This window comes from Lipotes vexillifer, unplaced genomic scaffold, assembly GCF_000442215.2.
Source record: "Lipotes vexillifer unplaced genomic scaffold, Lipotes_vexillifer_v1.1 scaffold431, whole genome shotgun sequence".
NCBI lineage: Eukaryota > Metazoa > Chordata > Mammalia > Artiodactyla > Lipotidae > Lipotes > Lipotes vexillifer.
In genome coordinates this window covers 715,308-728,111 of record NW_006782267.1, presented here as the reverse complement: position 1 = coordinate 728,111, position 12,804 = coordinate 715,308, and the positions used below count along the sequence as shown (strand labels likewise).

Genomic DNA, 12,804 nt, shown 5'->3' with positions numbered 1-12,804 from the left:
GCAGGTAAAAAGAGGTTACTTTTTCAGCTCATTATAAAAGTACTCAAATCTTTATAAAAAATATTGCAAGGAGAGAGCCAAAAGGTACTCGCCTAACACAAAGAACAGAATGATGTTTCATGGGGGAACATTTTAGTGTGGATCCTTTCTTACTGGAAAAGAGACAGGGGTTGATTATTTTTAGATAATGTATTCTGAAAATATAACCTGTTTAGCAAGAATATGATAATGCCATTGGAAGGTTATCCTCAGAGTGCAAGCAAAACAAAAAGAATTAAAAAATCATAAACAAAAAAGAAAATACTAGAACAGGCAGCAATCACATCATACGCACGTGCTTGTAAGTCTCAAACCTTCTTGGGGTGGGAAAGTGAACAGATTCTCTGTTGACACAGAGGATGGCAGCATCTGAGGTGAAAGGGCCTGCTCCTGGGTCTCACTCCCTAAAAGGGATTTAGTGCTTCTCACTTTCCCCGTGACCCGGGCTCATTCCCCAGCCCTAGACTCCAAGGTCACTTAATAGTCTTTGAAACATGGCGGAGGAAAACTCACTAACTGTGATTCAGTCGCTAGAGAAGCCTAGATTTTATTCTTCTGTATTCTGGTACTGTTTTGCCTCGTGCATATCAATATATATTTGCGTTTCCTGTGTCATTGAATTTGGCGTGATTCTTCAGAATGAAGTCTCAGAGCTTACCTAGGATTTGTGAGGCATCTCACCGAGAGTGGGCTATAGGCAATTGAAACGTTGAGTTTGTCTTCATATTTTAAGGTTGAATGGGTTCATAATGTCTGAAACATATGCCTTTCTGTTCATTGCCCTCAAGAGATGAAAATAGCAGCTAATGCTTTTTGAGTGCTTCCTACATGCCAGAGAGTTTGCTACCTGCTTGACGTTTATTCATTCATTTAATTTTCACAATGATCTTATGAGGTTGTTTCCATTATTATCACCACTTTGCAGATGAGGACACTGAGGTGCAGGATGATGAAGTTATTTGTCCACATCACACTGCTGGGAAGTGGTGGGAGCAGGATTCGAACCCAGAGAGTCTGGCTCCACAGTCTCATTCCAGACTACCACACCAGTTCTCATGTTGGCCCCATACCTGGGCATTTGTGTGTTTCCTGTACAAACCGTGAAGCATTAGCTCCAGAGAAAATGTCTCCTGCAATTTGGATCCATCGAGACATGGGACTTGCATTAGATAATGTGCTTAAAGGTCCATCTCCCTGGGACCGTCCTGTGTGTGCAGGAAGAAGGTTCCAGAGTAGGAGTCCCACCCGTGCTCTGTCAGAGTGGCTTCCAAATATGTTAAAAGCCCAATGATTTCTTGCCATATCTGCCCTCACCCTGGTCCAGGCCACCATGATATTTTGTCAGGATTGATGCAGTGGGCCCTGAAATGCCGTCCCTGCTTACCCGTGCTCCCTCCTGTCTGTTGTCAGTATGGCAGCTATCACATCACTTCTCCACTCAGAACCTTCAAACAGCTTCCTGTTTCACTCACAACAAAACACAAAGTCCTTCTAAGAGCCTGTGTCACCTTCAGCCCATCATCACTTCTTTACCACTCCCCTCACTGTCTCCACCCTCCCCCCGCACCGGCTGCCCGGCTGTCCCTTAGGCACGCTCTCACAGGCATAGCTCACCACAGGACCTTTGCACTGCCGAAATGCCCCTCCCCCCAGACATTTCCTGACCCCTAGCGTGATCTCACAGTACCCTCGCCTGGCAGCTCTCCAGCCTTCCTCCCTGCATTGTATTTTCTCCTTAGTACTTAAAATGACCTGATATGCCATATGTTTTACCAGTTTATTAGGTTATTCCCTGTGTCTGCACACTGGAGTGAATATTTTATTTTTTTATTCTGCTTTCGTTCCTGTTGTACCCCCAGAACTGAGAAGCCAGTGGGGATTCAATAAACATTTGTTGGCTGAATGAATAAATGAATGCATTATAGAGTTGTTTTGGAGAATTAAATGAACTAACATATGGAAAGCATCTCAAAAAAGGCTTAGCATGAAGTTAGTGTTTAATAAATGTCAGGTATTAATAAAATAATATTGTAATACTCATTAAGTGAATGATGAATTAAAAATTGGAGACCATTACTTTATCATGTAGTGGAAAGAGGATAATCTATCTAGAGATGCTTTGAATATTTTAACTTACATTTGCAATGGATGCTAGGGGAGGTAGTCAGGGACATCAGTCAGTTTCCTATTGTCCAGAAGGCACTAGAACACACCCTTCCCTGGGCAGGTGAATGATCCCCAAACATTGCTGCACTTTGGAATCACCTGGGAAGTCTTTTTAAAAAATTGATCCAGGGGCCTCCCTGGTGGCGCAGTGGTTAAGAATCCGCCTACCGATGCAGGGGACACGGGTTTGAGCCCTGGTCCAGGAAGATCCCACATGCCGCGGAGCAACTAAGCCCGTGAGCCACAAGTACTGAGCCTGTGCTCTAGAGCCCACGAGCCACAACTACAGCAGCCCGCGTGCCACGACTACTGAAGCCCGCACTCCTAGAGCCTATGCTCTGCAACAAGAGAAGCCACCACAGTGAGAAGCCCTGGCTCGTCGCAACTAGAGAAAGCCCGCGCGCAGCAACGAAGACCCAATGCAGCCCAAAATAAATAAATTAATTTAAAAAAAAATTGATCCTGGCTTCCACCCCTAGATAGTCTCATGTGATTGGTCTGGGATGAAACCTGGGCATTAGGGCTTTTTAAAGCTCTCCAGGTGATTCTAATATGCAGTAAAGTTTGAGAACCACTACTGGAAGCTTTTCACAGTACTGGCAGCAGCATGGGGACTCATCTTCCCTAGTCCGGCTCTACAGTTGGAATTGAGAGTTATGCCAGCCAGAGTTTGATTCTCTGTAATGCAATTCCTACTACCATTAGCAAGTCACGTCACCTCTACAACCTTCATCATTCAGAATGCCTTCTGTGGATTCTGGTGCAAACTCAGAGCTCAGGGCCAAAAAAATGTGGATTTCCCCTCCCTTTTTTTCCTTTGTTCCCTCTGGGGAATAAAAGGAGAGACTCATTTCCAAATGTAGCTAGAGTACAGCACACTCTTGTTACTGAGTCCAAGCTTGCACTGCTCACCACACGACAGGCCAGTAGATCAAGAGAGGAGTTGTTGGGGCAAGGAATAGCGACTTTATCTGGAAAGCCAGCAGACCGAGGAGATGGTGGACTACTGTCCCAAAGAACTCTCTTACTCGAGTTAGAATTCTTTTGTACGAAAGGTGGAGGGGGTGCGTCTGGTTATTGCAAACTTCTTGGTGCGAGAATCCTTTGTTCTCATATTGGTCTGGTCACAATGTTCCTATAAACCTCCAACAAGGCATTTGTTGTTTTCTGTTCTGCAACTTTTAATCTGTATATAAACGGGAAAGTGTTGTACCTTTAAAGGTCAGAGCCTTGAGAATGGGCTATCCTGTATATTTCAGGCTGTAGGCGGCATTCTTTTACAAAGGTGCAGAGGCAGCATGGCTAAGCACAGACAGCAGAGCACAAGGGTTAGAGCTGAAGGAACAGACCCAACGTGGAGTCAGTTTGTTCTTCTCTGTTACACTCTGAGATGGAGCCGTCTTACAGAGGAGACAAGAGAACAGAACAGTGTCCACGACCCCCCAGGTAGCCCCACTCTCTCCCAGGCACACACAGCCGGGCCTCTTTTAGGCCTGTGAGAGATCAATGTGGAAGGTCAAGTTCCACCCAGCAGGGCCCCCTGTAGGAGTATGAGAGGTCCTCCTGGTGTCCTAGTTCCCAGCCCTGACTTCCCCACCCGTTCCCTGTGTCTCAGTCCCTCCCGCCCAGGGCCCCATCTGCAGCTCCTACCCTGGATGCTGGGGCTCACCCTACATAGGTTCTGCTGGTTTAATCAGGGTTTTGAATTCTTTCCTTCAGACTGCCAGGCCTCTCCATGTGACCTTCTGCCCACCTGAGGTCTGCCCACCTCCCTTCGTCCCAAGTGCGTGCGCCACCATGGTAGCCACGTCTACTCTCTGGGTCTAGACAAACGTCTACAGTTTCACGGGAGACAGCCCCTGCCCCTTTGGCCCTATAACACCACCACTCTGAACCTGGATGTTTCTAGAATGGTGGTGAGACATTGGGGATAGCACCCTACCAAGGCCAGCTTCATGGGCTTGTGACCCATGCAGTCACAGAAGGCCCTGGGCTGGGTTTCACCTTCTGCCGTCTTGAAGTTCTTAATCACGTTGGAAGGAGGGCCCCTGCATTCTCATTTTGTACTGTCCTTGCAAATTATGTAGCTGGTCAAGCACGTGACACAGAATCAGAAGACCTGGTGTGAATCGCACCTGGCTTACACCTGAGAAGCGTGTGACCTTGGCCCAGTTATTCTTCCTCTCTGGGCATTTACAAAGAGGAGGTGGGCGGGGTCAAACTCCGTCTATCTCAGCGGCTGTGAAGATGAAATAAGGTAACAGATGAGTGTCAGCACGTGGCACACAACGGGTTCCTTAGCAACTAACACTTCTCTTTTTCCTAGTGTTCCAGATCACAAACTGCTAAATCTAAAAGACATTTCCTTCCTTTCTCTTTCAAAGGGATTTTAAACTTTTATTTTCCTAGCCAGCGATATATGCCAAAAGGACAGATGTAGCGGGTTTTCAATGATTTTTCTTAACTCTTACTCATTACACTGAAGGACAATGGGATTCCTCCTTCTCTGTCCTTCTTTATTACATTTGAACAATATGTTGTCCAGATGGCATATGGAGTAGCATCTTTCAAGGTATTTTAAAATGATCTTCTTTTACTTATTGAAGAAGATTAGTGGGGAAAAAATTGAACTAAGGCCGTGTCATTGAAATAACCTTGGCTTACATGTTTAAGGAGATTTCTAGTGTTCAAACTAATAACTCTTCCCCCAAAGAAGTCTGCCTTGGATGATGTGCATGAGTGAAGACTTCATTAAGAGTCACCGAAGTTGATTTTCAACCCAACTCTCTGGCATACCAACCATGGGCCCTGAGTAACAGTAAGCCACTGTTTTGATCTCAGTTTCCTCCTTGGCAAAATGCAGATAATAATACCTGCTCCGCTCCTTCATTCTCAAGGTTGTTTTGTGGATCAAATGAGCTATTCATGGAAGCATTTTGAAAATTTTTGAATGCTGTTCATTTTTCAACTTTGGATTATCGATAAGACTTCCGAAGTTTAAGTGTTAACAAAAAGGCTCATTTAAATCATGTGAAAGTCTCTCTGGAACAGAAATGCCAAGAGTTAGTTCTTCAACTTCTTTGGAAACGGGGACTGTATTTGACACCAGGATAACCTATTGCCACCAAAACGATCCCCATCACTTCAATTTCACTGGAGCCAAAAGCCATATGCGTTACCCACTAAATGTCCAGAACCCTCTGAGGTTCTTTCTCAGCACATCAGTTATAATTTGATAGTTTTCCGCAAAGAAATATCTTTTTCTCTATTTAATTCAATTATTTATTGAGAAGCCACTATGTGCCAGGCACTGTTCTAGGCACCTGGGATAAATCAGTGAATGAAACAAAATTCCTTGCCATCACAGAGCTTACCTTGTAGTATGGAGAACAGAACAATGAAAATACGCATCAAAATAAGTAGGTTCCACAGCTCGTTAGCAAGCGATTAGTTCTATGGGGAAAAAAAAAAAGTAGAAGAGGGTGAAGGGATCTGGCTGTGGGGAGGCAAGGCTGCGACTTTAAAGCGTGTGGCCAGGATAGTCCTCTTTCAGAAGCTCACATTTGAGCAAAGACTTGAGAGAGGTGAGGGTGGGCCATACACACATCTGCAGGACAAGCATTTCAGGTTGGGGGAACAGCCAGTACGAAGGCCTCAAGCAGAAGTGGGCCTAGAGTTTTCAAGGAAGAAGGCAGCCATGTGAGAAGCATGACAGTAGGTCTCCCCACATCTTCCCCACTCTCTACCAAACAGAGAAGAGAAGGTTTTACAACTAGAGAGGATGCGGTCGCCAGGCCATTGCCAAACACGTACACTGATGCCGAGTTTCTCTTCTGTGTGCTCTTCCCACAGTCACATGACACAGGCAATCCCATTTGACGACCCTCGGTTGGAGAGCTGCCAGATCATCCCTCCGGCTCCTCGGAGGGTGGAGATGAGGAGGGACCCTGTGCTGGGGTTTGGTTTCGTGGCAGGGAGTGAAAAGCCAGTGGTCGTCCGCTCAGTAACGCCAGGTAAGCACGCAACCCCGAGGCTCGGTCTCTGGGACCATCCACCAGCCCCTGCCAGCGTGACCACTGTTCCATTTCACACGTTCATACTGTTCTGTTTCAGGCTGTGGAGTCTAATTGAGTTTTCCCATCACCTGGATAGAGCCAGACCACCAGAGGGACAGAAATGGCTCTGCAAACGAGGTTTTAAACTTCCTAATCCATCATATGGCCAGACTTAGGAAAACACTGATCCATCATTTGTAACCATGGAAATGACCCACTTCTTAATGTCTGAATGCACACATTAAGAGGCAGGCACGGTGCTGTTTTCAGTAAGCTCCCGACGAGCTCCTGAGTGAAAAAGCAGAAGGTTGTGTTTAAGTTTCTCTAGGATTTAGATCAGCAGTCCCCAACCTTTTTGGCACCAGGGACTGGTTTCCTGGAAGGCCGTTTTTCCACAGACGGGGCGGGGGCATGGTTCAGGCAGTCGTGTAAGCCATGCTTCAGGCGGTAATGCAAGCGATGGGGAGCAGTGGGGAGCGGCAGATGAAGCTTCACTCGCTAGCCCACCACTCACCTCCTACTGTGTGGCCTGGTTCCTAACAGGCCGCGGACCGGTACCAGTCTGCAGCCCGGGGGTTGGAAACCCCTGATTTAGATCATTGGGGTGGTTGGATTCTTTTACAAAGATGTGCTCCCCTCCCTTTTCACTAGAGGCAGAATGTATTTCGCCACCCCATTGCTGTTGGGCTGGAGCAGGTAACTGACTTTGGCCAATGGCATATTAGCAAAGGTGACATAAGCAAAGGCTTGTAGTATGCTTGTGGAGTTGAGCTCGTTTCTTGGGTTTCTGCCACGGCCATAGGAAGAGTTTTCCTGAAGTGGCTGTTACCCCTTCACAGCCCGAGCCCCAGAATGAACACGTGGGGCTACCAGCCTGCAACTGCCCAGCCAAGCCTGCCCTTGATCAGCCAACCCACAGTCATTCGAAAGACCCATAAGCATGAGAGGAAACCCTACTCGGTTTTGGGGGTGTCTTGTTATACAGTAAATGCTGACTGATACAGTGTGTGGCACATCTCTTAAATTCTACCGTACGGTCAGATGATTAATGTACTTGTTCTCAGTCATTCTCAGTATATAGATGTTCCACCATCAACGCAGCTGAATATAGTGGACTATGATGGCGTTGCCTGATGTGGGCCCCTTTGCCTTCCAGAAACAGTGCTCTAATATTTATTTATTATATGTATTTATATACTTATTTTAATGGACTTGTACTGGATTTTTTTTCAGACAAAAGGAAAGTATCTTCTATGCTGTCTTTCTCCGGGATTTTGCAAATCAGTAACAGAGTTCAAAAGTAAAATGCTGTAGTCGAGAGCGCAGACTATGGCGTCAGACCCCCTGGGTTTGATGGACTTGAATCCTGCCTCTGCTCCTTATTAGGTTTTTTTAGCTTCCGTGATAACTCCCCTACATTTCAGTTTGATGTAACTTCTCTATATCCTTTGGATAATGAGGATCATAGTGTCTACCTTCTAGGGCTAAGGAAGGGAATGACATGCATTGGAAGGGTGCCAGGTACATACTTAGTCCAGGAATGTTATTATTATTATTATTATTTAACTCTAAAATATTTGGCCAGTTGAGTCTGTCAGTTAAGGGAAATGAAAGCCAACTAGTGAGCTAGTATAGATTATTAAAGTTGATTCCATTTTTCCTCATTTTGACACACTGTGCCCGAGGGCAAGCACTGCAAATACAGTCAACCCCTTTAGGCTTGTGCAGAAAAGCGTAAGTTCCCTGTTCACTCCTACCACTGCCTCACCACACAACTTCTTACTTTGTCTGCTGAGCTTTTTATTTCATTAGCTATAGATCATAGTTGTTGAACTCAATGCACCTGAGAATTTTATTCTCAAAAATAAAAGAGATTTGTTGTTTCTTATAATAATGAAATAATCCATATGCTTTCCCGAAAAAAGAAAACAATGTAGACAGTATAGAGGATAGAGTTTTTTTAAAAAATCACCTGAGTTTCTACTACTGAGAGTGAACCATTATTAACATATATAGAGAGAGCATATATAACATATATAGTAGAGAGTTTTGTGCATACATTTGCATGTAGTATGTATCTCATATATATATAATGTATTACATATATATATGTATATGTGTGCATACACATATTTTTTTCCTAAATGGTGTCCCATTTAGCATGCAGTTTTGTAACAGTGGGACACCTTAACATCTCTGGTTATGGGATTCTCCAAAGTGTATGTCCTCCCCAGCGCTAACTGGAGATTTGGGTCTGGTTTTTCGCTTTCTTGTATTTATCGCCTTACTATTCCTTCACCCTTTTCCCTTCCTTGCCCTCAACTTTCCTCGGGGTCAGACTCTCTCACCTACTGTTCGACAATTTTGAGAAGAATAGAAAAAGTGCAAACTAAGGTCAAAGATCACTGTTTTCAGTCATGTTTATGAGTGAAAATGCTGGTCACATAAACTGTGTCTATCATAAAATGACTCTACTGAGTGATTCCAATGATAAGTGATTCCAATGGTAAGACCAGATTTTTCTATAGTAGACAAGCCAGCTTTCAGAGTAAAGAGCATGAGCGTTCTCTGAAGTGTGCCCCTGTTTCATGTTCTGGAAGGAACTGTGTGTTGCTTCCTCCCATAATTCTTGCTCAAACGAGAGTATTTCCATTTGATCAGAAGCATAGGTCAAATGTAAGACTAGACCCTGTTCATCTGCACATGGTTTTCTCATCAGAGGACTAGGTAACGTCACTCTCCAAACAGTTAGTTCAGAGATTTTTCTGTATTTGACCAGCATCTGACGTCTAACCATTTCTTTGACTGAATTTGAGTCATTGCTCATCTGTAATCCAATCGTCATCAAAACTCCCTCAAGTGATTTTCAGAATTCCTTATGTGTGCAAACACTGAATCTCAGTTCCCTCATCTTGAAATGAATATGAGTTCCATATTCTGGCTGTGAAGTGTTCGTTTCAATTACTAAATGAAGTAAAAGTGATAATATTTGAAAGATAACATTTCAGCTGTGCCTATTATCCAGATAGACCTCTGGAAATAAAATTAAAATCCCAGTACCATATAGCACCAGATCAGTATTTGGGGAGTAATTCCATTAGACATGTGAAGATCATCCATATTATCGAAGCATTTGTTTTTAGGTCTTATTTAATACAGATGTGTGCTTCATGCAACTGTGTCTTTATGTGTCAAGAGACCTGGCAGTGACCAGTTTTTGAGTTATAGGAGCAAGTTCAAAAGAGATGTTGGCCACCTTGAACTTGGAAGTGTCCACAGACCTAAGCTGACATCCGGTTCAACCCTTCCAGGCAATTCTTTCCCCTTTGTGAGCCTCAGCTATGTCGTTATATGGAAAGGATCATAGCATTTAGAGAGGTTGCTAGTTAGAACACTTAGCCTGTTGCCTGGTACACAATAAATGCTCAACAAATATTCGTTCTCTCCCTCCTCCTTGGAAAAACATTTGGAAGAGGCTGTGACGGATCAAAACAAAAACATGAGTCCTCTGTGGTCACACGTGAGCCCCACCACAAACATCCCAGCACAGTCCAAACCACAGAAATGACCAAACGCCCTCATCTCCTGGCTGACACAGGGGACTGCTGCTTCTTTACCAATGCCAGCTTCCTTCCTCCCACCTTTTAGGCAAGAATTATTAAAATGCTCATGATAGAATTACCCCCACTTGCTGAGAGCAAAGCCCCACTTTCTTGAACCCTCCTCCCCAAGCATGTAAGTCAAGACCCAATCCTACAAGTCCTTCCTAGCACCCTCGTGTTCAGCTGCCTTACGGGCCACCACAGAGTGCCATTTCCCTGGTTGTACAGAGTAAGTAAATGCAACTGTGTTCAAATCCAGGTGTGCTCAGGTGGTCGCAACTCTGGCTGCCGGGGATCAACTGACTGGCTACCTGTTGGGGGAATACCTTCTTCTAAGGGTCCCGATACTCAGGGTGTGGTCAGCTGGCTGGCAGCCTCAGCAGCCCCTGGGGTCTTGTGAGACATACATTACGTCACCCCGCACCCCTCCTCACCTACGGAATCAGTCTGCAGGGCAACAGGGTCCCAGGTGATTGATTCATAAGCCTGTTAAAGTATGGGAAGCATTGCCAGTCTCAACCTTACCTGAGAAGTTTGAGAGGAATGTTGATACCTGAGTCCTACCTCTGGAGCTTCTGACGTCATTGGCCAGGGTGCAGCCTGGGCCCAGGAGCTTCTGCAAAGCTCGCCCCTTCCCCGTTCTGTCTAGTGTGGAGGAGGACGATGGAGAGAACACCCATATTCTCTGGGTGGGTTTTGTGTTTGCTGAGAGCACCCATTGCTCACAGGAATCGTGACAGGGAGAGGAGGCTACAGGCGGATGGATGACCAGTGGTCTGTCTTCTCACCTGCTCTTCACTCTCATTTGTCTCCAGGTGGCCCCTCCGAAGGCAAGCTGATCCCGGGAGATCAGATTGTAATGATCAACGATGAGCCAGTTAGTGCCGCGCCGAGGGAACGGGTCATCGACCTGGTCAGGTAGGCGACTCACTCACTGGGGCCCCGTCCGGTGGCTGTGCAGCTCTGAGACCTCACCCCACAGAGGAAGGGCTTCCCATGGGCCACTTCGGGGCAGAAACACCAGCTGACACGTTCATCTTGAAAATGCTGTTGGCACTGCCCTCTAATGTAAAAAACCAGGCTAAGTAAACAGAGACATGTACTTGCCCGCTCTGTTAACATTCGGGGTACATAGGCTGAATGAAATAGTCCTATTTCCATTGCTCCATCCAAGGGTTGCGTTTTGGTTTCCTTCCAAAATTACCAACACACTGATATTCCATAATCAAGGAGATCAGCATGCAGTACTTCTCTAAACATAATCCCATGGATACACAAACATACAGTTCACCAGTTTTTCATACTTGACTGATTGATTACTGAATTTTGCAATCTTCAACAAAGGAAAAAGGATCATTAGGTCAAAAGTAGGACAGTTTTGAAAATGTGCTTGGTTTATTGGTTTAGTTTCAGCATAGCTGTACATCATTTGTTATGTGATATTCTTACAGGGGCGCCAGAAATGTATTTTATGTGATGTTAAAATATTGGTCAAGAATCTTCTTCGAAGCCCACCAGAGTTACACCCCCGTGGTGAATTTAGGGCAAAAGGGGTCTTTAGGAGTTTTCCAGATGAAGCTGTGTCTATTAGATGAGTGGACCCCCTCATGCTGCAGGCACTGAGGGATACTGACTGGCTTGCGTGACATCTGTCTTTTATAAACGGATCTTTTGAGGCGAGATGGAATCAGAAGTTAAGGCTCTCGGAACACTTCAAACCGAGAAGGGGATCTTCGAACATTTCTGCTCTCTCACAACAAAAGGTACCTCTGTACCCTGAGAAAGGCAAAAAGTAGAGTATTTCTGGGGTTTTCTGGAGAAAGTTGCTTCCCCAAGCCTAGTTCAGGTTCTGCTTTACACGGAAGTGCTGGATGGTCACACCTCCTGGGAAGAACTGGGACAAGGGTGAGAAGACAGAGAAATAGAAAGAGAGAAGGCATACTTTTAGGGTAACCGACCGTCCCAGTTTTAGCAGGGAAGGGCCCACATCCTGAGACGGCCCTCCGTCCCCGGATGGTGGGCCTGGTCACCCTACTTTAGTGTAGGCCCCAGAGAGTGGAGCCTTCGCAGCTGGCTGGCAAAGTGCCTGTCCTCATTGGGGCGTCCAAATCTCTAAAGGAAGTTCCTACATGGGAGCGGGCCCTGCGCCTCGTGTTGGGCACCCGGGGGCACTCACCGCCATTCTTCCTGGGGACCAGGAACACAAGGGTCAGGAGCGATGCCGCATTTTGTGCCCTTGGGAGGGAGCCGCAGTGTGACCCACTGGAACCACTTCTCTCTTGAGATGCGTGTGGGTGTCAGCGGGAACACACCTTGTGCGGGCGGGCCCTGAGCCTTGTGTGGGCTTGCATCCTGGAGCGCCATGCTGGGGCTGACGACAGGTTGCACGGTCATCGTGTTGGCCCCTAGGCGCACGCTTCTGTGATCGATCAGTCCTATTGATTTCTGTGCTCAGAGGATGACAGAAGAAATAAACTCTCTCTGTTTGTGTTTGCTGTGACTGAATTGCTGGCTGCAGGACAGAAATGGAGAAAAAGCCATCTAAGCATGTGATCGTGTCCTAGCCATCCTTCGAGGGCATTTAGAAAGATTTTTTTTCCAAAAGAGATTTTCCCTTCTGGTTTAATGCATTGTGGAAGAAAATGGCATCTCTGTAAACAGAAGGTCTCTATCGGACTTTTTATGTAATGGAGCTCAATGAAGATTCGTTGGATAGATGAACCAATTAAAAGAAGGGAGAGCAGGGCTTCCCTGGTGGCGCAGTGGTTGAGAGTCCGCCTGCCGATGCAGGGGACACAGGTTTGCACCCCGGTCCGGGAAGATCCCACAGGCCGTGGAGCGGCTGGGCCCGTGGGCCATGGCCGCTGAGCCTGCGCGTCCGGAGCCTATGCTCCGCAACGGGATAGGCCACAACAGTGAGAGGCCCGCGTACCGCAAAAAAA

The 12,804-nt window shown here is 46.1% G+C and overlaps 1 protein-coding gene across 2 annotated transcripts in view; it reads left to right on the top strand.

Moving 5' to 3' along the window:
• FRMPD4 (FERM and PDZ domain containing 4) overlaps positions 1–12,804 on the top strand; it is a 556,500-nt gene that overhangs the window by 446,729 nt on the left and 96,967 nt on the right. For both annotated transcript variants that reach the window (XM_007455060.1, XM_007455059.1), the window contains 2 exons: positions 6,058–6,218; positions 10,678–10,780. In XM_007455060.1, coding sequence (XP_007455122.1) covers positions 6,058–6,218; positions 10,678–10,780 — 264 coding nt within the window. The remainder of the gene's footprint in view (positions 1–6,057; positions 6,219–10,677; positions 10,781–12,804) is intronic.